Source organism: Anser cygnoides, chromosome 4 (assembly GCF_040182565.1).
Source record: "Anser cygnoides isolate HZ-2024a breed goose chromosome 4, Taihu_goose_T2T_genome, whole genome shotgun sequence".
Taxonomy (NCBI): Eukaryota; Metazoa; Chordata; class Aves; order Anseriformes; family Anatidae; genus Anser; species Anser cygnoides.
In genome coordinates, this window is record NC_089876.1 from 46,272,034 (window position 1) to 46,299,256 (window position 27,223).

Genomic DNA, 27,223 nt, shown 5'->3' on the forward strand with positions numbered 1-27,223 from the left:
AAATGGTTCTAACTTTCATAGCTTCTACAAATCTTTTATTCCCAAATCTCATTCAGAGTATGCAATGTTAAATAGGAACGTAAAAAAGAATAGGGAAGCGAGGTGGGGGGCATGTAGAGCACACAGGAAAACATTAATCAGCTTACATTTAAAAAATATCTTCCTACCTGCAATCACTTATTTTCTTAGGGACAGTTAAAAGGAGTTTGGAATTTCTTTAGTGGCATTTTTGGTTTTAATTTGTTTTAAAGCAGACATTTCTTCACAAACTGGCTTCTTGGCTTTTGAGGGGTGGTTTTATTCAAGGTCTTTGGTTTTGTTTCTTTAAAGAATATCTAAAGCATTTGTCATTGTGACATTCCCATCCTTCTCCAAATGTATTTTAACTTCATTATTGCAACAATAAAGAACAGAATGAGCTGTAAAGGGCATGGAAGGAACTTTGTTTTTCCTTTTTTCTTCAGTAAGGACTACCTTTTAATGACAGGGTGAAATAGATGTCTTGTTGGGTTTGTTTGTTTGTTTGTTGTTTTTAATAGGACACCAAAATATGAATATTAAATGCCATAGATAAAAAAAAAATGCAGAAGCAAAAAAATTTTAACAGATTTTCCCACAAGCAATTGATGTAAGAATACCAGAATGCTTCAGTAGGTTTTCTAGCTGTTTTCATCAAAGCCGTCAGCATGCACATATAGGCAAAAATACAGGTATTAAATGTAAGAGAAGGTGGTCTTGGAGGTAATGGGCAGTCATACTTAACATTCTTGACTGTGAGGTTTCCTGTACTTCTTCCTGTACGTGGAAGATAGCTGAAATACCTGGGAACTAGAATGTTTGTCATTATAAAAGAACGTTACGGTATCGCTGTAAAAAGGAAAACAAACTAATTAAGTGTTGCTGACTAACTGAAGACTTAGCATTTGAAAATACTGCATTTGTTTATTTTACTTTGTATATTTTGCCATCAAGGTGACATGCTTGCAGGACTTCTTTGGAGATGACGATGTCTTCATTGCATGTGGACCTGAAAAATATCGGTATGCTCAGGATGACTTCGTCTTGGATCACAGCGGTAAGACTACACATCCTGAACCTACTGAAATAGTCAAGTTCATTGAGATTTCCTTTTTTTCCCCCCTCAAGCTGTGCATTATAGATTGGTATATATTTTCTTATTGATGAAAGCATTTTCCCAAACCATCATCTGAATTCTGTATATCTGTTAAAATGCACTAACAATGTTTAACGAACCCTGTCCCTAAAGTTCAATGGAAAACAGCACTGAATTTTCAAAGGTTCAGTTATGTCTCTAAATGTTCCTAAAACCAGTTATAAACATTTACTTTTGACTTCTATGGGCTACAAGATGGTCTCACATATTGCTGTCATCATGGGATGTTTAAAAAGATCACATATGTAACTGCTAATTTCAGATCTCAGGTTGTCCTGCTAGACAAGTCATATTCCATGTTGAGCCTGTTTATACTGTGAGATGGTAGGGGGTTTTGTGCAGAGAAGGAGGTGAGACAAACCAGGATGTTATGTCCACACTGTCTTCCATTGACAGATCGTGAATTTAACTTGTTTAAGAAAGTTACTTTTCCATACAGAGAAAATCTATAATGCAAGTTCAAGAAAAAGTTCCCTACCAGGGAGTTTTAGAATTGTCTCGGAATATCAAATCATACACGCTTTTTGTTGTTGTTGTTTGTTTTTTCCCTCCTTTTCTTTTTAGGTCTGTATTGTCTGTAAAATCACAGTTTTCCTTCTATGAAAAATGAATCTGAGTGGTAATAAAAATTGCCCTGGCAAGAACCATCAAATTATTTGAGGATAGATTTGGGTTGTGAACTTTTGCTGTTTTTTCTAATTTTTATGAACACCATAATTTCATTACAAAGTCTGCTGTTATATCAAGAGGCATAGGTACGTACCTAACCAGTGGTCCATACAGTAGGACGGATAGAGGATTTCAACTGGCTCCCATTCTAGTGTAATCGACAGCATGCTATTCTTCCAAAACTACTTGATTATGTTGATTCAAATAAAGAGTATGTTTTAACCATTTAAAACTAGCTAAGATATGTTTGTATTCTTGTGCAGACATAGGAGAACATGGTAGTATTAACTCACACTACAAATTCTAGCCTGAACAAAATTATAATTTCCTTTGTGATCCCAAGGCTGTAAGTTTACTCTTCCCATTACACCATGGACAGACTGAGCTCATTTCCTTACTGAGAACCCAGTTATGGAGGGTTTCTTTCTCAATTTGTCTCTTCACCTTCAGTGGTCCTTGCTTCTTGTTACATGTCTGGAGGTCATAATGGATAAAAGCAGTTTAAGTACAGAGTGGATCATGACTTGGCTGGCAGGGGATACAGCTCTACATACTACTTCTGATGGCGACTTTGTATCACAGTCATTGCATTGCCATCATGGTGATGAATAACAGAGACAAAATCGAGAGGGAAATTTATATGATTTCGTGGGGAGAGATTTGCAGTAGATGCTAACTGTAGGAATTCAAATTTCATCAAAATGTCAATACATGTATGACTATTTATTCCTTTCCCATTTAGGTTGTCCTTTATTTAATGACATACAGTTGGTGGTAAATGGCAGTAATCTGTTGTCTCAGCATTTTGAAAGCAATAGACATTTTTCACCTCTTCAAAAATTGTTCACAACATCAGCTTCTTCTGAAGTAAGGTGAATTGAGCTTGCTGTGCAGTTGCCCTATGTGGAGGTGCCGTTACAGCACACAGGATTTACTGAACTGTCAGAGGAATTTTGTCATTGGCTGGCTTTACTCTTTCAGCTGTGCTAACTTGAATAATGGTCATAATCTGACTTCAAGATTTCAGATATTAAATGCAGAAGGTTACATAAAGCATTTGGCTCAAAAATATGTATATGGTATGTGGGTTGAAGTTCTGAGGTTGTCATTATAAATTTGTTTCATTCAGTTTGGCAAGCATGTTTAGGAAATACTGATGTTCTTTTTCTGGATGATAAACAGCAACAGTAGGGTTTGGAGGAAGCTGGTACAATGAATTGTTTTTGAAACTCCATCTGCTTGGTTTGTAGAATGCCGTGTTATGAAGTCGTCTTATTCCCGATCATCTGGCATGAGGTATTCTGGGTCCAAAAGTCCAGGACCTTCACGTCGAAGCAAATCACCTGCCTCAGGTACAACTTCTAAGAAAGAGATAAACACATAAAATGCATGAAATCTAGGATTTGTTTAATGGATTGAAAAGGCTGTTGGCTATACGTGAAATATAAGTGCCATGGTTTGTTTCCTGAGGTAAAAATGCTTTATCAGTTTCTCTCATAGATATAATACTGATTTATAACAAAATACACATTTATTTTTGAATCCTGAAAAGAAGTGTGGCTTCTATTTATTGATTAACAGGCATAAAAAGTTTCATTTTATGAAAACTGGAATATTTTGTACTAATTGTATGCTTGGGATATGCTTTCAGCATGGTGCTTGTATTTCTTGAAGACTCTAAGTACAGGATGGCTATGTGGTTAAATTGACGCTCATAGAATATAGCCTTAAAACTTTTGAATTCGAAAAGTTTTTCCTATATAAGATAAATATTTTCAAAACATAGGCTTTTGTTGTTTCACGTAATTTTAGGAGCTGTTCTGGAATATTTTTGCTCATTAACAGATCTTTTTTTCTTGTGCTTTTTGTAATTTCAAAGAAGGGTTCACATTGTGTATATGCCAGCAGTTTGACTGAACACCACAAATTCCAAACACTGAGCCTTTTATACAAATAAGTAGAAGGGAGAAACTTGTTTTTCCTTTTTTAGTTCTGCATTTAATTTCTAAATATAATAAAACTTAATTGATTTTTTTCCCTCAGACCTGGAGAAGTAGCCCTGAAATCAAACCATTGAATATGTAAATATACAATGCTCTGTTTTGGTTGTAACTATATGCATGTAAGCTCCTGTGCGTGCATTCAAAACTGCAACATGTTTCATATTCTCATATCCATATCAATATTTATTTTGCTTAACTGATGCTGGTTAAAGTCATTTTCTGTCTGTGAGTTCTTTAAAAGTGGAATATTTATCATCTGTTTATAAAGTGTGAATACTTAACTGAAAAGCTTCAAAGGAGGACTGTAGTAAGAACAAAGAAAAATAAAAATGTAGCATGAAGGGCGAGTTTCACCAGCGATATACATTTCATGCGATCCTGTTAACTCCAGCGAGATTGCATGGGAAATCTATCAACAATGAATTTTACGCAACGTATTTAGAAATCAGCACTGTCATTTCCTTACTTATTTCTACTTGGACACATCCATTGGTTAGGTTAATTTGAAAAGTTTATCCAAAGTGTCTGGTATTTATCCTTCTATTTACTTGCCATTTTTCCTCATGTAGTCTTTAGTTATCTTTATTTTCCCTTCTTTCTTTCATGCATGTTCAGAGCTGTTTTAATAACTTTTCTCCTTAATGTCTTTTTCCTTTGTGTCAAATATATGAGTACAGTAAAGAGGGGTGGCCACTACTCCAGTGCATATTCTTCAGCAAAATCCCCAGGTGAGCCATTACTGTTATGGCTGTATATCACTAGTGTGTCTCCTTCCTTTCCATTCACCTTTCCTCTGCGTCTGTGAATATTTCCAAGCTTGTAACACATATTTTGCATTCGGTGAGCCAGAGACTCTAGTGTTTTTACTAAAGTAGATCTTTGAAAAAATATAAGTGATGCTTTATAGTTGCTGGACATCTGCTAATGGCGTCAACATTAAATTTGTGAAGGTATAATCTCACTGCAAGTAGAGGAGCATTCTGAGCAGCAACACATTCGTATTCTAAAGCATGCAATAACAGAAAATTTGAACCAGTGCAAAAAGAAAGGGGGAAGAGCTGACAAAAAAGCAGTGCAAAAACACGTGCCACAGTTTTTCATTTTATTTACAGTTTCTTACTCTCCTTTTTCTTCTTTTGTTATTTCAGCCTAAGTTCTAAAACAGTGAGAAACTTCTTTGGACTTCCAGTTCAAAGTGAAAGTATGTTTGTCATTGCTTTAAAACACTACAGCTCTTAGAACTAATGTGTGCTTTCATTAGCAAATAATTTGTGACTTTGGACTATTAGAATTTAACTATTTAAAGGGTATTCATAGTTTTTTCAGTTTTCAAGGTTCTGATATGGTAAAGAATTGTCACCTAATATGTACAATTTGAAGAATAACAGAGAAGATATTTTTCTGTATGTTCAGGCCACTACATGTGTAGTAAGAAACCTCAGAAGAACTTATAGTTAGAAAATAGATAAGAAAGGTAAGTTTTGCATACACGTAAAATAGCAAATCAATAGCAGCAAACAAGTTTAAGTGCTAAAAACAAATACAGGTGACTTATGTGTTTTGTGGTTTAAAAAAAAAAAAAGTACTGCTGTCTCAGTAGCAGCTGGTTGACTATCTGTACCTGTGAAATTTTTACATCTACAAAGGGCCAAGTCCAGCTTTTACCGTTGTGGTTGTGTACTAACTTGCATGAAGTGGATCATAAAAAGCATTCACAAAGCTGTATCTACAGGCAGCTCTGTTAAGTATGAAGCTCAGCGGAGTGTACAATGTGTGGTAGAATCATAGAACAAAATTTGTAAAGGACATCAGGAGGTCATCTAGTCATGCCCCTGCCAGACTTGTCCACCAAGTCTAGCTAAGATACCAGCTAAGAGCTGGAGTACTGTGAGGGTGGGATGTACTTTCCTAGAGAGTTATGAGAGAAAAGATGATGTTGATCAGCCAGTCTCATGGGTACAGTTCAGTGGTTCTGTCAGTGCTTTAAAGGAGGATAGTGACTTAGAAACAGATAGAGATGTCTTACAGTGCAGCCCTCAATGGTCATACTCAGGAAATACTGACTTTTCAATAAGCTTTATAAAAAAAATTTGTGAATAAAGAAAAATTGTTTTGCTCCTGTAGTAATAGTTGGTCATTTGGAAGCAGATTCTTCAAGTGAAATATCTGATTTTTGTTCATGAACTTTACAGATCAGAATTCAAGAATTTCAAGACAAACTTATTCTGTATCTAAATGCTAATTAGTGGTATCTTAACATCATACTTGAGAGAGAGAGACAGTTCTGGACAACAGGGATTTGTGGAAGCTACAGTGCCATCAGCCTGGCCTAGTGATAGATAGACTACCTATAGATAGACTGCTTAAGTAGAAAATGTGGTATTTAGAAAGCATCTTCAGCACTCAGAGAATGTTGGGGTACTAGGTTAATAGATAGTTGTAAAATAAAGTCAATAATGTTCATTAAGAAGTGATGTATAACCTGGACTCCTGAGTGTGTAAAGAATGTGTGTAGATGTAACCATTATTTACTTTGTAGCTAAACTTCTATTTGTCAGGGTTCCTTTTTAAAATTTCTTTCTGAAAAAAAAAAAAAGATTCTTCAGCAGGAATCAGCTGTGAAACCTTTTAGCTCTTAAATTTCTGCCTAGTGTTTTTCCTCTCCTAGGAAAAATGAGGTTCAGTTAGAGAGGAAATAATGTTGCATCATATTGTGCATTGTGTGTGATGAACAGTATGTTATTTTCATAATGAAATTCATCAGTCTGTTTTTTCAGAAAAATACAGGGAGTAACCTAAATGTTACTCAAATCACTACAGATACAACAGGTATTGTATCAGACCTCCCTGGAAAAGTGGACTTAAGATGAATGAATTCCTGAAGTCAAGAGGGAAAATATTTAATGTTTTCATAAAATACTACAAACAGATACTTGAACTTCTTGGAAGTTCAGGAATTACCTACTAGCTTTTAGGTGCTGGTTTGTTGTTTGTTTTTTTTTTTTTTAAACTAAATCAATTTTTTCTGAACTTCTAGTCAAGTTCCGTATCAGACAAACAGCTCGTACTTCGTTTGCCTATTTTGCTTAAAACAAACAAACAAAAACTTAAAAAGGAAAAAAAATACAAAAAGGGTATGTTCTGTGAAACATTCCACCTGAAAAGTAATCATTGATACAAAAAGGAGAGGTGGACAGTTCAATGTATGTGCTTATGAAGACTTTCTCTTTCCATAGTTTATTGTGCTATATCACAATAAATTATGGAATTTAAAGAGATTATGGCTATTATTTGCCCAAAGCTCTTCCACTGGCAAAGTACAGAGTAGGCTTTTTTAAACTCTGGAATGGCAATGTGTTAATTGTCTGTTGTCTTGGTCTGATATCCAGCCACATGGGTTTTGGGGGAGCAATTGTGTGTCACATGAGCATATAATTTATTCCTAAATGCTGATGAGTCTGTTTTGATCTTTGTATGCAGACTTGAGTATATTATGTTTAAAAGCAAGTTAGGTGTTGTTTTTTGTTTTATTTTGTTTTGTTTTCCTTTTACTCATTTTTTCTTTCCATTTGTTTGCATTTATTGCTTTGGCTAGTTAATGGAACCCCAAGCAGTCAATTGTCCACCCCAAAATCTACAAAGTCCTCCAGTTCTTCACCAACAAGCCCAGGCAGCTTCCGTGGACTCAAGGTAAGTAGCAGAACCATCAAAAATACTCAATTCCCTTATTAATTAAATGATGTATGACATTAGCACTGAAGAATAGAAAGAGTTATAATTCTGTAGGGCAGCCTTGCTAGTATGATTGTTGAGTTAAGGTGGAAAAGAGAGCTGAAGTAAGATTTTTGTATTTTGTCTTAGGCTTCCAGTATGAAACTCAGCTTAGGGAAGGTTGAGGGTGGTGATGATGGCTTGAATATGTCAATTTATCCTTCAAATTTTCCATTGTTTTGTAGATTGCAGAAATTCCCTGAGTAATTTATATTCCCTTAGGCTATTTAAATGTAATATCATCTTCCGGATACCTTATCATCCTGTAGTATTGATCAAAATTTCATCTGAAGCACCCCTCTTCATCCACGGCACTCAATTTCACCACTTAATGCAATCTGAAAAGCATGTGAGGTGTTCCTTTGGGAGTGTCCTTTTGTCTGGCAGCTTTTTCTCTGTGTTGCACCAAAAGAATTCTCCTCTCCTACTTAAAAAATGGCAACATGTACAGTTCTTAGAGGCTGCTCTGAGCCTTTTGCTTGGTGAAATAAAAGGAATGGTCTGGAGCACAGCAGAGCTGCATTGTGCAGCTGTCCATTCAAGGAGAATTTTCTTATGAAATCATCAATTGCAGCCTTTGTGGAAGCGCACTAGATGGTTCTTTCTCTGATTATTCTGATCAAGTAATAGCTCCCACTGGTGAACACAACAGTTGTGAAGAGGCTGTACATTCTGCAGAAAACTGTTGTCTTAATTAAGGGACTGGCAAAAGGACGTGATTTGAATAGTATTTAGTTTTGGGTTTTGACATGCTAATTGTTGCCGCATCTTTGTCTGTTTTTCAAGGAGTAGCACGCTGACTTCTGCCAGGCTTCTGTGATAATTTTGAGAAAAGATTTTGATTTATACGTTAAATTTCAATATATTTTTAGTTGTTTGGTTCATTGAAGCAATTTAGTGTCGATGATCTGTACCATTCTGTACTCTTATCTCCAAAGCAACATGGATTGGTCTTTCTCTTTTAAAGCATTTTCAAGAGCAGTTATAGTTCAGACATTGAAAATTATAACTGTGGTCTTAAAATTTGTCTGGATAGCTCTCATATAAAATTTACACAAAGCCCTCAGCTTGTCAGTGCTATATTTAACACATGCTCTTTTTTCTTTCTTTAGTGAAACTACAAGTTTAGAAACTAGATAATTTGGTTCATTTTTTTTTTCCTGCACTGTCTAGTCTGCTTTTAGCAGATTAAAGCTCCATTAAGAAGCAGATAATTCTGTTAGTAACAAGCAATTTTCAGCAAAGCGGACATGTCGTACTTCCCCTTCACTGTCAACCTCACTGAAGTAAGCTCTTGTACATTTTCATTTTGGAATTTCATTGGTGCTGGGTATTAATGGGTTTTCATGTCAAATAACTCATTCCTCTGGCCAAAGAAAACATCAGAAACTAATTAATCGTCTTGGACCTGAGGTAGTGAGTACCTCTTGTTTTATCCCATTGGGGTGCATCTTTTCAGTAGGAGGATCCCAGCTGCGCTCCTGAGACTAAAGACAGAGAAAGTTAGCTGGTGAATCTCAGAATAAATTCCAAAACAATCAAGTGCACCACACAGTTTCTTGTCTAGAACATAACGTTCTAGAAGTAATACTTTTGTATTACTTAATCAACATAAAACCAGTAACATGGAAAGCATGGTTTTATGCAAAACCAGATTGTTTTAAGAAAACCGTTATTATTTTTGTAGGATTGATCTTGGTCAGTCTGTTGAGGGAAACAGAGAGAAAGCAGAGATCAAGTTTAATATTTTGAGATTATTGCTTTACTCTATTGTTAAAGAATTCCTTGTTGCTAAGACTACATCACTGCACAGACAAGTAGTCCGGCTTCCTGCACTTATTTAAAGAAGGTGCCATGACAGTTGAATGAAAACGTAGATATAAATAAATACTGTGGCAGACAGTGAAGGAATAAAGTATATTTCTGAGATTTTTGGCTTCGAAAATGCAGCATTGTGGCTGCCTTGTTGTTTATAAAGCATACATGTTTATTTTTATAGAACATGAAACAGGAACACTTAGAAAAATGTTAAAAATATGATTTTTTGTGAGCTTGAGTTAGCAGGAAAAGGGAACAAATCCTGTAGAGAGCAGGCCACCAGAGCAGCTGCACACAAACTGTCCTTTATAAACAATGTTGCATGGAAAGACAGAGCAAAATAAAATACATCACTATAGATTAGAAGCTGGCTAAGTTGTTTGAAGATCAGCCTAGTGCTAGGTATCAAGGCAGTAAACTTATAAAAGATACTGATTGTAACAGCAATTTTTTTCTCAGTCTCAGACATCACATCTTACATCATATTCTCTGCATGCCACTTTTCCTTTAAAGTAAAGTCTTTTCAGTCCCCAGGGATTCCTTCTGCTTTACAGCACTTTATCAGAAGTGGTATGCTCAGGCACAGAATCTCCTTGCAGGAAACAGTCCTGATGAACAGCCTATCTTTTAAGAGAAGGGCTTTCCTTCTGCCTCTTTTTCACTCTCCAACTAGAGTACCCTTGTACTATTAATTGTTCAGTACATACAGTAGGCCAGTGTGCTGTTCAACATCCCAGTTTTGCAGAAGTGTTTAAAAAGATTTTACTGGAGTCTGAGGTGACATTGAAGTCCTAGGATTTTATGCTATGGTTGCAGAATAATAAAAACTACAGAATTTCCCCACAACCCCAAATAAATGCCTTTATCCTAGTAAGTGAAAAATATGGATATTGTCTTTTGAGTACAGATGAGTAAATAAATAAGGATACTCATTAAAGAAGCACACACAGTTGTGTGCTGCTATGTATTTTTGTTATTGTTTATTTTTAACCTCACAATTTTAGCCCATTACTAAGCATTTGACTTTGCAGAGAGTTTGTTTCAAGGTAAGGATTCAAATATAAAAAGTAACAGGTAAGGGCATGAGGTAAATGACTGCTCTGTATGATAAGCTTTTTTGAGCTAATGTGCTGAGCTTTTTATCTTTCTATTAAGTTTTCTATGGAGATTAAAATTTGTTCATGGATTAAGAAATAATAGTAATACTGCATTAGTTGGCACAGGACAAATGACTGAGGAGTCCTTTTTCTGTTCTGTAGACAGGTGACATGGTTTAGTGCTTTTATTTGGTTCTGTGTGTTTATAGACTCAAATATGTAACGCCATTAGGGGTTACTGAGCACGATTTTTACCATAAAAATGATCAGTTACTGGATTAAGTATGAGATTTTGAAAAGTGGTGTTGCAATATTTTTATGCTTACTTGAATGCATTTTGTTGTTCCCTCTTGAAAATAAGTACTATGAAGTCTTGACATCTCTTTAAAGAAATAAAATTGTACTAATAAAGAAGCTTTACATTTAAGGCGTTTCTTAGAAACCCAATGCTAAATAATAGTGTTTGAATTTGTCTCTATTACTTTTTTGACTGATTGACCAAATGACCAAAGTGAAAGGGTATTAAAACCCAATCCAACAAATAACATAAGCACTTGCTTAACTTTAAGCTATTGAGTAGTCCCGTTTACTTGAGACTGTTAATGTACTTAAAGTTAAACATGTGCTTAAGTGATTTGAGAGATTAGTACCTTACCTTCATCAAGGCTTTAATCTTCAGTATTGTACACGTGTCTATCTGTTAGCAATTGCATATTAAGAATATTTACAAGGAATTATCCAACCTAGGCAACAGCGGTTCTCTGAGGAATTCTTTACCTGTTGCCCGTGGTGAAGTTACAATTCACCATCTTTCTTGCTCATAGAGCGGATGAGGAGTTGGATAATCTCTGCTGGAAGGGAAACTGATGTTTTGCACTCAGTGTTAAGTCCTCTCACCTCTGTCTTACGTTCACTAAAAGCTTTACATAACGTGACGAAACTCAAAATCTCTTTAGGAGAAAGGGTAAATCTTGACATGATTCTTCAGTGTTTCCAGAGCCGAGAAATAAAATGTATGACATAATAGATATGAAATACCATGTATGCTCAAAATAATGCTAGCAAAATCACTAAGTGTTAATTGGCTATTTTATTGTTACAGGTATAGCTCCTTGATACAGGTGGGCTACTGGTGATTTTGAGTTTCACTTATGAAGTTCTTGTATATAGTTTCTGTCTTACAGATTTTGTTAGTATTGAGCATTATAATAAATACCAACAATATCTAACTAGAAATACTGATTATATAAATATGATTTCATTTGTTTCAAAATATCCTGTTGCCCTTTTTTACCACAGCTTTTCACAGATGAGTTACAGTGACACTGTGAAAGTGTTCCCAGATTTCAGAGAATACTTCTACAAATAGTTATTTCACAATTTCACTAAAATACTTGTAGTCTACAATTAGATTCACCAGCAATTTTAATTCTTTCATGAAGACAGAGAAAGCTTCTTTGAGAATATCAAGTTTTTCTAAAGGCTTGAGAGTTGACATTCTCTTCTTAGCTGTCAATTGAAAGACTACCTTAGCAATGCCAGATCAGACCTTGAGAAAAAGTTAACAATATTAGACTTTTGCTCAGTTTGGACAGATAGACTTGGAGGATTTTACAGGACCTTGAAATATTAGTAATAATATTTGTGTATTTCTGACTAGAATTTTCTAAACAGAAGGGTGTGGGTGCATGTACACATGTGCCACACAGATCTGTCTGTTTAGCACATTATGAATGTGCTGGAGGACAAAGGCATTACATTTAGTGTATATCAGACATAGTATGAGGCTGTTGAACAACCATAAGAGGTCTGACTGAGGTCAAGGAAGCACTTGCATGTACACGTACAGGACTTTTGTAAACCTAGCAATATGATGGCAAAAAGTCTTCCATTTCTATCCAGACAGGCAAAACAGACCGTTAGGTGGAAAGCTGTAACGTTACAGAAAAACATGCTCTAGAAGGCACCATCCAATGTATTTGCAAGAGGCTGCCCATTCAATATGTAAAAAGCCCAAAACATTTCCACAAATACCTGTCACAGACAATTAATCTACCACTGAGTGCAAAGGTTTGTCAAATAAGGTACCATTCTACTTCAAGAGAATATGGGTTTATCCTATGTGTAGACTTCCTCACACTCTTATAAAAAATAAAATCCTACCAGATATATAGTTACATGGTTTTACTTTATCTCCCTCCACCTTTCCATTTTAAATACAAACACTAGATTTACTTTTTTTCTGATGTACAGTACTGTTTTGACTCAAAAGACTTACTAAAAGTCATCTGTACTGGACCAGTAGACGCAGCATAATTAAAATGAAGACTGACAAGCTGCTGGTTTTTTTTTCACTCCTAAATCGTAGACTCAAATTCCGAAACAGATCTTAAGGGACCCCGACCAGTCCTTCCTTGCTACTTATCCATCATGTTACATTTGCATACTCATTTCAGTTCATGCTCTTGGACTCTGTGATGGTTTAAAGGCTTTTTATAGGTTTTGCTTGATCTTTTTTTGTTCTTTTGATTTCTTATCATTAACTTAAAAGTAGAGAACCTGATAGAATATCTGGCAGGATGCAGCTGTCTGGCACCAATAGACACAGCATACTTCATATGTCTAAAAAAAAAATCCTACAGTGCTTTAATTAGTATTTATCTGTTATGTATTAGAAATAGGTGTTCTACTGTGAATGAAGTAATAATGTTGTTTAGGGAGTCATCAAACAGAAGAATTCTCCTGTGGACAGGACTGGATATTAGTCATACAGAATTTAGACTTTCTCTGTAGAGAAAACTTTTTGTTGTTGTTTTTTCACCATGTTAGCATTGAAACTTCTTAAAGTACAAATTATATTTTGAGGTAAATTGTATACATGGACAGCATGCTAGAAATTTCTTCTATAAAAGAATTTCATTCCTTTAAATAGTTTTAAAGATAGGTTTGCCTTCTTGGATACCAGAACCAGTTTGAATAATGCAGAATTTTTAACAGATTGGATATTAGCAGAGATGAAAGGAAGAATGCTAAATGCCTGACGGTTAGTTAACGTCAAGGTACAGTAGCCATGTTAGGTACTAGAGTACGTGTATTATATTCACAAATATGACAAAAAATAGTGTGAGTGTTTCTGAGAAAATGGTGTGTCATATTGGTAAACCTGGTGAGATGAGCCACAGTCAATCTTATAAAATAGTCTAGAGTATAGAGAAATGTGTTGAATACTTTTGTGAGCCTGAAAAAAATGGTTCCACAGAAAAATCATCTCAGTGTATTTGTGTGGAAAAACAAAACAACAATACAGTTGGGCAGGTTTGCTAGCAACCTTTTATAGCATATTTAATTACTCTGTAAATTGATTTGCAACTAGTTTTGAAAACTGTGTTCACTGAGACGGTATCAGTATCTCTAACAATTGTATTGCATTGTGCATTTGGCTCTGGCTGTGCTGTTGAAACAAATTACTTGTGGGGAGACAACCTGAGGGAAGTAAAGGCAATGACTGATATGTCTTGTATTGCATAATGCATAATTAATAACAAACACCACATGAGCGACTGTCAGCATTAGGTGTTCATGGCCAGTAGCATCCCCATTCTGAGGTGACTGGCTTATTTTGAAGACGTTGCTGCTCTAAATTCCGACGTGAGCTTTTGAAAACAAGAAGTCAAATTCTCCCTCAGGTCTGAGTTTTCTAGGATTTGCATATGAGTGAGAGGGTAGATTTAAGTCCTGTGCACTCTGAATTTATCATGTGTAAGGGGAGCAGTATTTAAACAGAGCAGTAGTGCTGTGTGGATTGGAATAGAGGAGAAGGAATTGTTTCCAAGTCTAATCTGCAGTGTGATCATAGATTCCATGCATATTCACTAGTATAGTATCAAAGCAGCGTGTATCCTTTTCTCATCTCCTTGCTAGTTCAGGCATGACTAGTGAACCAGTCAAGTGGGATACCAACAGTGGAAGTTACTCCAAATACTACGTCTGGTTACTTAAATGATTAGAAATCACTTTCTTAATAATAGTTACTTAATTATGTGTCACTTGTTATCAATTCTGACCTCTTCCCAACCTTTTCTAGCTAATCAAGCACCTCACAGACATCTTGAGAATTTATTTCTACTGTGCTATGACACGGGAGGGAAATAACTAGTCTGGTTTTGCTGCTGAGAAACTGAGACCCCCCAGACCCACAGCTTCCAAATTACTGGTAGTGTGGGTTTGCTCTCATCTCTAGAACCACGAGGTAAATTATTGGCAGAGCTAAAGTTAAACCTACTGTTTCAGGTTCTGATCCAGCATCTCTGCCACAACAGTAGCAATAAACCTTTTCTTTTTCTTATCCCTCTTTTTTCCTGCTCCTATTTGCTTCCTTCCTGTAAACACTGTGGCAAGAAGGAATGTGCCCAGTCACATTCTAACTTGATTACAAGGATGAAGGAAGTTGGAAATGTGGGCTAGGTATTCCCTTGTATTGTCACTCACTCAAAATCCAAAATAGTCATCAGAAAAAATATTAGTGATCTAACGCTTTGCAGTGATCTCTTCTGTTATCCCTGCTTCACGCTTGAAGAAGATGTGACTGACGGGTTAAGAAACTGACTCATAAATTTGCATCAATGTCTTTTAACCCAGTTGTCCTTGCTCCTGGACCTTGTTAAACAAATAGGTTGTTTAGAAATACAGCTACATTAACATAGCGTGATTTATGTTTTTTTAGCAATGTGTAGTAGTAGTAGCTGCCTGGTTGCTGTTTGTTGCTACTTCTATGCCAAATGCTGGTAAACAGCATTGTTTTAGAGGTTCTGCAACATTACGTTGTACAGCTTCTAGTTACTGTACCTTTAGCTGATCTGGCAGTTCAGCTGCCACTAGAAACTTAAGCATTCATTAGCATTTCATGAGCCTTTAGACAATATCCCTATCTGTCAATTCAGTTCTTTCATTGACAATAGTGTTAATGATTTAAAATATTCTGCAGTGTAACCAGACAATGTCAGCTAAAATGGGAAATGCTGCATTTGCATTCCCGGTATCATGCAAAGCCATTTCCACAGACACTGAGCTTAAGGCAGAGAAGCATTTTAATCCTTGATGTGGTGAGCAGTGAGAACTATTATAATAGCCCATGAAGAAAACAAGGTACTGGAACTCAACAGAACAGCAAGAAATGCTACATAGAGAAGTATATTTATAGTGTAATATATTTAATAGAATTTATTAAATTACTAAACTACACTTAACTGTAATGGGAGAGTTTATAAAAGCAATGGTGCATAGAATAGATCCAGTATGTTTTAGTGTTCATTGCATTCATTCATATGCCTCCACTCCTTTTAAAAATAAAATCTGATTGTTGTGTATATCCCTGGGCAGTATGACAGGACAACTTTGAGTGGAATTGTGAAGATTCAGATCGAGCACCAGTTAAGTTGTTAGTGCAGCAAAAGCAATTTTCTCCAGACTTCGTCCTTCAAAATCAGTTAGATACTTGTTTTTTTACACAGACATCTAGCGTGAAGGTCTTGTAGATGCCTTGAGTCTTTACATCCATAATAACCTAAAGTACAAACTGCTAAATTGTCTAGCACATTTGACTATCATACATGTTCTAGGCCACCTATACCAAAATTCTGTTCTTTAAATGTAAACTAGTAGGCCATGCAAGTATTTCTACATCACCTTCCTAGTGTGCTTCAGTGCTAATCTGAAGAGGGTGTGGATTGATGGAGTTCAGTTAAGGAAACCTCTGACACTGCCATCTGTGACATAGATGTGTTAGAATACAGCAAGGACTGCGTTCTTGTGGCACTGGCCACTCAGTAGTTGTCTGGAGATGACTGTCTTTGGGTTTGAATTTATGTGAAAATGTATTTTAACCAGTATGCAGTGTATTGTAGTGATCTTGTTCCACAGAATGAGGAGGGAAATGTTTGTGCAGTGGGAGGAAATTTTCTTTGCTGTTTATAGGCTTGCTGAAATGTGTTCGACTATTTATGTAAACAGGAATATCAAGGTTGCATCTCAAGTTGGTGAAAGTGTCACTGATGTATTATAATGAAGATGAACTGTGAGAAAGCAAGAATGAAAATAAAATGGAAGTGGAAAAGTAAACTGACTCTCTATAGGTGTTTTCAGGCTTTTTGAAAATTTGTAAATTTGCTGTTGTTTTCTCGAAATTTCTCCGCCGCCTTGTGAGTACTTTACCATGAGAAATAACAAGATCTTACATACTTTCATAGATCCCTCCACATGGTGGATCTTCTTCCAATGTGAATGGTATACCTGAATCACTCCGTTGCCAGAGTCCTGAAGGTAAGACACCAACAATTACTTTCCTTGCAAAATTTTTTCTCTAAGTAACAGTTGGTTCAGCAATGTCAGATGATTTCCAGTGTCTTCAAATCACTTTTTGTTCTGAGATACCTGATACCCTATTAACAGCCAATCAGAAAAATTGTTAATTGCATTTACTACATCAAGGCCGTAAAGCTAGAAAATAAATTTTATTCTTTTTTGTCAAATAGTAGCATATTACCGGATCCCCCTTTTCACTAGTCACTCTTGAGAATTTGAGTGATTTTGAACGTGACTTGTAGGGCATCACCAGAAATGTGTTACGGCTGGTTTGAGAGTGAGGTTCTCTTCATAACTGCATGTGGTGCTTCAGGTAGAATCACTAGGCCCACCAGCTGACCTTAGCTAAACTTAACCTTTAGTTCCTTAGCTCTTTAAATCAATGTTACTTCTTTAAAATTTTATTTTAAAGTCTTTTTAAATTTAAAAATACTAAAATAAGCAGCTATCAAACTTACATTTTGGATGTTTCAGCAACAGTTAAGTGAACTTGAAGAAGTTCAACAGATAAAACATTTGGTGCGTTCTAAAAATGATCAAAGACTTGGTGCCTCTGAATCACTATTTAATTCCCGTTATTGCTGATTTATTTTTTTGGTATCATCTTTTATGGAATAAGAAATGTAGGAATCAAATTTCGTATTCATTGGTCGAGGTCTTATTGCCACATTAAAAGAAAGAAACAAAAGTGTAGCAGATGATTTCATCATGGCAATGGTAGAGCCTGCTTTATTCTAAAAAAAAAAAAGGGGGAAAAAAATAATTGGATGGGATTATGCTCTTTATTTAATAAAGTTATTTTTACTTGCCATTTTGTTTTTTTTACCTGCCTTTTAGATGAATCTTACTTCCATTTTTTGCTTTCAGTATGCAAAAATATCAAAAAGATACTTCAAAACAAGTGTTTTGTGTTCAGAAAATATTCTGTGTTCATTACTTTTAAAGTACATCCACACACAAAGTAATATTTGATTTATGTGTTCAAAGGTCAGATAACTCTGATTAGCCTTACCTTGTTCATTGTTATGTTCTTAGGTCTTATAAGATAAAAATAAGAGAATAAGCTGTGAGGAAAACAGCTTACTTTTCACTTCTGTTTTGTGTTTATGAATCCTTATTCCGTATCTGCCTATGGGGGATACATTACATCCTGCTGACACCTCTCTTCCTTCGTTACTGACCTTGCCTTTTTGCAGGTGTGAATGGAAACAAGTGCTTAGTGTCATCCACCATTCTAGAGAAGTATAAAGTTGGAAAGGTGATTGGTGATGGCAATTTTGCTGTTGTGAAGGAGTGCATAGAACGGTGAGCAAGGAAAATGTTCAGTAATGCTGTTTATTTTACTGGATAAAGCTGTGTATTAGCATAATTGCATGAAAAATGTGATGAGGTGAATACAAAGAGCAGTTGCAAAGATACGCCTATGCTTCAGGAGAGCTAGACATAGCACAACACACAGAGCTCTCTATGTGTTATTCCAGCAAAGGAATATGAGAGCAGCAGTGGAACATGGCTTTTTTATCCCCCAAATTAAGGAGGTATTACCTTCTTATGGAAGCTCTTAAGGAAAACCCTGTAGATCTTCAAGAAACTCCCTCTCACCACAGGTAAGGCTGTTGTGGCTGGCAGGAAATTTTATGTGGAATCTAAGCAGTCTCCCAGAGCACCTCAGCTCTGCCTCAGCAGTTCTGCTGCTGTAATATCCTACTGCCTGCTGCTTAAATGATTTTTCACAGCTTTAGGTAATACTGTGAGCAAAGTATTTTTAAAGGTATAGAGTCGGTGGCAGTTAGCCTGTGCTATTGACTCCCTTTTGCTTGCTTGTTCGGTGAGGTAGTATGATGAGGAGCCAGGGACTTAAATCAGTCTTTCAGTATTCCAGACTCTGAAATATTCTTGTGCATGACTTCCCTTGGGGTAGGCAGGATACCTTTACAGACCTGTGCTGTATTACTGCTCTTCCCCTGCAAGCTTTGTGTCACACTTTGCTGCTGGTGTAAACATAGCAGATGATGTGACTGTCACTTTCTCAGTTTATGTTTTAGAACCACCTTCTGCTATCTTCATCACTCCGAGAGTTATGTCAGCTTCCTAAATATTATGAAGAATCTCCAACTTGACTACAAGTACCAGGCAAATTCAGCAAATGTCTGTAGAAACCATAGAACTTACAGGAACAGTTTCTATTATTTGATCTCTGTCTGATGGTTTTCTTTAAAAGAAACATAATTATGAATGGAAACAACTCATTCCAGTCTAGCAGATCATAGCTTCGTATACAGACACTCTTTCCGAGTCATCCAAATGAGCCAAAAGGGTTAGGCAGTAAGGCTGAACATGCTAAGCATAGATGTATGGGTCTTACAATCCCTAACATTATGCAGCCATTACTGTTTTTCCTCAAGAGAAAGGTTTCCTGATACTGTGTTTGATTCATTTCTCTCCATTACTGAGGATAATATTGGCAGATGATATGCAACACAAATCTAATACTTCCTTCTGGTTTATAGCAATGAATGATGATCATTATTTTTAATACCTTTTTGAGAAGGTGATATACTAGCATCCAAGGTTTATATATTAAAGAATAAAGACTGAGGTGGCAGCTTCTAGAGATACTAGCTGATTACAGTACTGATAAAGAAAAAAAAAAAAAAGTGACTAACAGTGATCTGAGTATGCTACAGTTACTGTTCCAAACAAGTTCCTATAGCACGTGCAGGTTTAAGATAATGCTTCTCGTCAGTGTCAACATCTAGATTCCATGGTCTTAATGCTTCTTTTTTTTTGGAATGGTTTCTACCAAGAAACTGTGGTTCCACATCAAAGTAGAATCATTTCCATAGTGCATTAAAAACTGCAGGTCTGATACAAAAATTGTGAAAAGGCAATATAGCCAGCTGTGTTGAAAATTGATTTCTGTCCATTTTGTCTTGCAAGAAGCTACACATAAGAGGCTTGAGAGAAACGGCGAATGATGCTTCACAGTGTCTTCCCACACGCTGTAAGGCTGGCCACAAATCCTTTGTTATCCACAGAGTGAACAACATTCATAAAAGATATCAGGTTAAATGCATAAGATAACATAAGCTAATATTTTTAGGAATAACTGCTATGCATTTTGGAAATCACATAAGTTCCGCTGAAAATGGGACATGGGCTGCTAAGTCACTTGGGTTTCTAAATGTCTTCTGTGCTTTCTGGAATGAGAGGATTGGACTAGAAAGACAACCTTCCAATTATTTAAAAACATGAAAAATAAAATTTAAACTTGATTACCTAGTTTTGTATTTGATCCCACCTTTATATTTAGTGAAGCATTATTAAATGAATTTTATATAAAATAAATATACTGCAATTGTTGCTAACAATAATGAGAGAGGAAATACCAACTATAAATTCTCTTTTTTTTAATTTCTTTTTAATTATTATATCTAATTTCTCATAGTGCTGTGCTTGGAAGCCTCAGTTATAAAGCCAGGATCCCATTATATCAGCTGTTCTACAAAAAGAATTAAATGCTCTCTTTTGCAAAGGGTGCCTATATGTCTATATATGAAGACATGAGTCAACAGATGGATACTGACAGCTAGATAGAAGAATGCCAGAAACCTGTCAGACAATACTGGTCAATATGATAGGCAGTGATATCAGCACACAAATTGTGTCGCTGATATCCTTTTTTTTTTTCTTAGGTGTTATAAGGGACATTTGCAGAAGGGATTTGAAATTGGTTAATGAATTGGCTTTGTGAATGTTAACTCCTCTTTCTACACAGTATAAATGCTGAAGGTTTCCTAAGTGGGTTTTGCTGATCAGTTGTTTGCAGACTTTCAGATAGTGCACTTAATTTAGTGTAACATAAATTGCGATTTTGAATTATACACTGTATTCATAGTAGATTTTACATCAGGTCTGTAAGAGGATAGCATTTCACAGATACCACTTAGATAGCACTTCTGTCTAAATACTGGATCAGGTTGTAACTATGACAACCTAGCAGATACAGCTGCACTGTGAGAGCAGAAATTCTGTACTGCATCTTTTCAATAACGGATAATTTGATTGTGAAACAGTAACTCTGTTCCTTTTTTGCAAAGTAGTCATTTTGATTAGCTGTATCTAATGCAAAAAAGTATAGTGAGAATTAAACTGTAAGCTTTAAAATGTACCTGATTTTTCCTTTTGTAATTGCCTCCATTTTTTATTTATTTATTTTTAACCATACAGGTTAGTGCTGTTCTGAGGGACACTGGAGTCTCTTGGTACTAATACGAAACAATATAGTAGCAATAGGACATTTAATTTTAACTCATCCTTAATATAAGTAGTAATGTCATCTTTGGTGTTTTTTGTTTGTTTGTTGTTTTTTAAAAAAAGTCATTCACTTGTGCTTCTTTCTCATTTTTCCCCTTCTGAAGAAATGTAGAACATTTTTGTTGCTTAAAGGGGCAAAAAGCAAAACAGAGCTCCTTCTTTCAGGGACAGTATTTATTGAAAATAGTCATCCTTTTTACTTCGTATATAACCACCTTCTCAAACGTCCGGTCACTTTAGATACTTGCTACAGAGTTCCATAGAATGCTGAATAAAAATAGAGAATGAACGAAATACAAAAGGACAAAATTAGCACCTAAAGAAATCCAGCAGGATTTTAGACTAGTCTGTAATAAAACAGAAGGCCTTAGCTCTACTGAATCCTATTAAATTTTTCCAGTAGGGTATCAGTTTTTCTTCTGCTCACTTACACGTAAACATGCATGATTTTATCTTTAAAGCCTAGCAGTTGAACAAAGCTAAGTGGAAGGCTTAAGACAGATTTTGCATGTTGCATTAAAGTGAGTGCTAGGTCACAGAAGAATGAATTGCAGCTGGAGCCTGGGATTAATATACAAAGTGAGCCAGGTTGTGGTAGTCAGGGAAACAGCAGGCACAAATGTTGCTGAGAAAATGAAAAACAAAATCAAGTCCATTCTGTGAATTTTCTGTCAGCAATCTCCATGGGTCAAGGCATTAAGATCTATATTCTTACAGATAATGCCACATAATGTTGACTGGTTTCTGATTAATTCTGATGAACTGTTCTCATATTTTTATTGCTAGATCCACAGGAAAGGAGTTTGCACTGAAGATCATTGACAAGGCTAAATGCTGTGGAAAGGTAGCGTACAACAATTTACATGCATAAGAATAATAGCAGAAACAGCACGAGCAGCTGCTCATTAGTCATAAATGGTGGGTGTGTTTGGGTTTTCTGACTGTCTGTTCAACAGGGTGATGATATTCCATCCAAGAAGCAAAGCAGTGAGTGTTAGTCTGCTAGATTATAGAGTTAAAAAAAAAAAAAAAACCTGTACCAATCAGAGAGAAATTGATGAAATATAGCCTGATGATTTTGATCTGTAAAACATAAGAGGAAATTTGCTGCTATATCTGTATTTATATAATTCCCTTCCCTCTCTGCCTCTTACTTTTATCTTTTTATGGCTATACATACTCCTTTTATATACAGAATATATATTTGGAAAGAAATTTTCTCAACCATTTCTTTCTGTTTATTTAGTTTCACATCCTTGAGAACAAAGATCTCTTAACAAGAGAATTCATTATGCTTTATTTTTAATACATTAGAAAAAGACAAAAATTTCCTCCGCAACAGAAGAGCATGTTACGTAATGGAAGTAAGTATCCTAGAGTTTCACACACCACCTCACAACTACAGGGATTTTAAAAACAAGGAAAAAAATCAACAACAGGTAAAACACAATCAAGAATGTAGACTATGTGTTAGAACAAATAACAAAAACATAAAATACTTCTATTTTAACTGCTTTGCCTGTGAACAATATACCTTAAAAACAAGGTGCTCTTGAGGAGCTTGACTCAAATGGATAGTTTAGCGTTAGCTAAAAGAAAACTTGGGGCACAGTATTAATTAACAATCAAATTCTGGATTAAAGACTTTGAGAGCAGGACATGAATTCCATTCTCTCAAGGTTACTAAAAAGACAGTCTTTTTTGATGCAAATACCTTATTTTGTATGTAAATGACCACACTGAAATGATTCTGAAGTTAACTTTGCAACCAAGTCAGGCTTTTAATTCAGTGGTATCCTTTTTGTCAATTACATGGAGTAACTGCTTACAGTACAGTTCTGAGTCACAAATGCTAGAAGTGACCTTGTAGGATGCTGTTGTAAGTCTGTGTGATGTTCTTTGTATGCTAAGGAGCGGCACATTACCGGATACTAATTGTATACTAGCATTACTTGCTATGATGACTTGCTCTGGACCTCTGCTTAGAGGTGCTCTAACAGAAATGGTCAATCTGTGGAGATTTTAAGTTGTGTATTAGGTAGTAGGAGATGAATGTTCCCTCCCCCCATCACTTTTTCTCATATTCTCTAAGTTTATTTAAGGGAGAATTTAGAAAGGAATCTTAAAAATGTATAACCACAAGAAAAACAGTGCTAGAATTGCCTTACTGAGATTTAAATGTTGGCATTTCTTCGGCTGTTGGAAGGACGAGCTAGTGTGGTTTACTGCAAAAGAAAACTTCTGGGTGATTTTTACTGCTTGCAGCTTCAGATGTTTCTGTTACTTGTCTGAGTCAGCCTCTTAAGTATCATGAATTGGAATGGTCTGGAGACAGACAAGCCATTCTATGCAGTAGATTTTAGACTTATTTTCTAGTTAGCATTGCTGCTACTTCAAAACAAACAAAAAAGAACAAAAGAAGAATAACACTATGGATGTACACCTGTCTGTTTTGAAAGGACCAGTATCTGTATAGCTGCATACAGATGTGTTGTGTGTGTGTGTGTGTGTAAACAGAGGACTGTGGTTAAGAAGATGTTGATAGCTGTTAGGGCAGTGCCAGAACTGTCGAGAAAGAATTTCAACAAATAAAATACTTAAAATTTGCTACAGCTTAGTCCTTCCTCACCCTCTCTCACATGCCAAGATAAGCCCTATCTTAAAAACAACCATCTGAACCAAATATGCATGACTTGTAAGTTGCTCACTGCTCTCTAGCAATTTATGTTGGATGTCCTAAAACTTGAATACAGTTGACTAATGCATTTTCTACAAGCAGGCTAAATGTTAATTATGTGTTAATTTATCTGTAAATAAAACATATGAATGTAGACTAAAATCTATATTGTACTATCCAGGAGAATGTTATAAAAAGTTTTAGAATTATTTTTATAAATGACAAAAATTGACAAACCCATTGTTGTGGTTGAAAATAAGTAACTATACACTAGTCAGCATGTTGAAGACAGGCATCAAAACAGTAGCTCAGCAACATTTTGGAATCTTTTTTAAATGAACATTATTAGTAGTGATTTTAAATAAAGATCACTTATGCCTTGGTTTTTATTTAAAACAATTAACAATTGAGTCAAGTTAAATGAAGAAGGCATAGGTGAAGCATAGTGTCTCAGTCAGAATTAATGGATATAATAAATTGAGTATGTTACCTGTTCCTTAGGTAGAAAAATCTATAATAAGATTCTAGATTTTGTTTGGACTATTAACACTAGTTTTGAATTTACAGGCTTTCATCCATAAGGCTTAGTATGCTGTGGCTGTTCACTTTTGTCTGATGATGAAATTCAGCATTGTGTTTAACAAAATTGCTTCATGTTTGTTTGTGTTTGTTTTTTTTTTTCTCCAGAGCACGTTTGCTTGGAGCAGACATATGTTTGTTCAGAATGACAATTGATGCTCTTTCAAATTGAATTTCAAAGGTGTGACTGTTGAACCCATATATGCCGCACCGTACTCACCAAATGAGATGCACACATGGCATGTGGTTTCTGAGTTACATAGCCACATAAAGCTTTGGCAAGAGCACTATAAATAACCCTGGAAATAGAAGTTAAAGTAGCATAAGATCTTTAATCACTGCTTATGCACAATGGATCACATCTACCTCTCGTGCTCTGCTCACAAATGCATGAATTGCATGCTACTAATCAGTGCATTAAACATTAGTAAGTTCAAACTCCGGTGAGATGATTTGATATCTGCCAAAGTAAAGGAAATTTCTGTTTTAAGCAGGCCTTGTTACTTAAAGGGAACCCTACATGCAGTATCTGTATTCCAATGTTTATAACAAAAAACGCAAATCATTCTTCCAATGAAAGGAGCATGTAGTTTTCTTCACTCTCCAGTGTTAACCAAGTGCTAAGACGTCTTGGAAAACAAAACATCCTGAAACTAGTTGTTCTTGAAACCCCTTATTTTCTCAGAAGTATAAGGAAGGGGAAATAAAACTCAATCTGTGTGCTCTTAAGCTGTTGGAGCCACACTGACTTAACTGAGCAGGTACCTATTTTGCAGATTGTAAATCTGAACATACATATAAAATGAACTGAAATCTATAACCAAATCAGTTATCATATTTTTCACATATATAATCCATGTCCTTTTTAAAGTGCCGGTCCTTGAAATTAAATCCTAGGTAATCTGTCCTTGAGTAACCTACGCTAAATGAGAGGTGAGAGCTGGAGTGGATCAAGAACATGTTAACTATTGCTGGGGGGTGGCAGGCTACAATGATCCAGGTTCATTGATGTTCTGAGCATCGTAATACCCTCATAAGGAATATAATCTGCACTTCCTGAATTGCTGTCGTGTTCCGGGGTCTTTTTTTGGAGATAATCCATGGGTTATGTGTTTGAAATGTGGTATTTTAAATTAACTGCTGAAGTTCAGTTGGGCTAAAATACAAGTTAAAATCCAGCAGCTGACAATAGTTCTTTACTACATAATGAAATATCAAAATGAGTGCTCACTGAAGAGCTGATCAAAGGAAAAGGAAATTGGCCATTTTGTGCCTATTCATATAAACCTCTCTACTCTTTTACTGACCAGGAACACCTGATTGAAAATGAAGTATCTATTCTGCGTCAAGTGAAGCATCCAAATATCATCATGCTGATAGAAGAAATGGACACCCCAACAGAACTCTATCTGGTAATGGAGTTGGTCAAGGTAAGACTAAGGGTTTAAAAAAAAAAAAAAAAACAATTCTCTGTGCTAGTCAAGGATGTAATGTCTAGGAGAAATATATCTAGAAAGTATAATCAGATAAGATTTTAGTGGCAACCTCCATTTTTAATCATGCAAATATTCTTGTCAGTCAGTTACATTCATGGGATTTACATCTCTTCAATTTTAATTAGACTATTTGCATGCAGGTTTGAGGTAATTTTGCAAAGTATGTGCACAGCTTAGAGAGAAGCGGGTAGTGTTTTTTTATAGCATGTTTAGAATATGCAGTAGCTAACTGTGGTGTGCATATCCCAATGGAACATTTGCGTTTATTTTGCTAATATCTTTTTTTAATCATTTGCTTTAAAGGAACAAATTCTCTTTAATTAGTTTTTCTCAGTCAACTGTAGATACAACAAATAATCTAAACTCAAATGATTATGTTCCATTAAAATTAAACCTTAAAAAATCTCACCTCTTTTGCTTGTATCAAACATTCACTTACCTTATGTCCAGTTGGCCAAAAACTTGATGGTGCTATTGTACTTGTACAGAGAAAAAAAACTCAAACTCCATTCTGCTGTCACTTTGTGAACCAAATATATAAGTTGCATCAAGTTTTATTTCTGCACTCTCTCTTATCTGTGTTCTATACATACAGAGCAGCAGTGCCCATAGGGTTGATCAGCATGTCAGATACAAACTAGTGCAACTCATCACTTTTTATTTCTGTCTGAAACATTGTTAGATTCAGGAGTCCCCAGCAGAATGGCTGCCAGCTTGGGAAACTCTGAAGAAAGTCTGTAATTGTTGAATTCATAATTTTTGTAACATCCCATTTCTCTCCCTTTCTAGATGTTATTTTTATGTAATTGAGGCGTCTCTATTTTTAAAAAAGTTTGGTTTTTTTTGATATTTTAATAGTTTACCATCTTGGTGCATATTTCCTGGATTTCTGCTGCTTTTCCACGTGTACTGAAATGCTTGGAATGCCACCCACAGTGGCTCAGATAAATCACTCCTACAGCTGTATCCAGGGTAACCATCATAGAGACACCCACGTAAAACTCATGGCAATGACTGGAAATGCTGCATTAGTAACTCATTTACGTGTTGTTGTATATTCCAAGAGAAATAGGGTATTCTAGTCAGAGACTGCACAACTGGCCTACTCTGAAATCACCTGGAAGTTCTGCACTTCAAAGGCATCCTGTTTAGCTACATTTATTTGACATTTTCACAATATATCCAATATTTCCAATTTGTAGTTCATTACAATTGCTACATTTTTGTGTTATGTTAGGCTTTTTTTTTTTTTTTTTTAGCTA

The 27,223-nt window shown here is 35.6% G+C and overlaps 1 protein-coding gene across 5 annotated transcripts in view; it reads left to right on the forward strand.

Moving 5' to 3' along the window:
* DCLK2 (doublecortin like kinase 2) overlaps window positions 1–27,223 on the forward strand; it is an 84,946-nt gene that overhangs the window by 40,290 nt on the left and 17,433 nt on the right. For 3 of the 5 annotated variants that reach the window (XR_007166123.2, XM_013175309.3, XM_048071841.2), the window contains exons 3-10: window positions 973–1,075; window positions 3,094–3,195; window positions 4,524–4,574; window positions 7,442–7,536; window positions 16,778–16,850; window positions 18,089–18,197; window positions 21,996–22,053; window positions 25,776–25,895. Coding sequence is in view for 3 of the 5 variants with exons in the window: in XM_013175309.3 (XP_013030763.3) it covers window positions 973–1,075; window positions 3,094–3,195; window positions 4,524–4,574; window positions 7,442–7,536; window positions 16,778–16,850; window positions 18,089–18,197; window positions 21,996–22,053; window positions 25,776–25,895 (711 nt within the window). In the remaining 2 variants the exon portion in view is untranslated. The remainder of the gene's footprint in view (window positions 1–972; window positions 1,076–3,093; window positions 3,196–4,523; window positions 4,575–7,441; window positions 7,537–16,777; window positions 16,851–18,088; window positions 18,198–21,995; window positions 22,054–25,775; window positions 25,896–27,223) is intronic. The other 2 variants (XR_007166124.2, XM_048071840.2) reach the window with 1 other exon arrangement.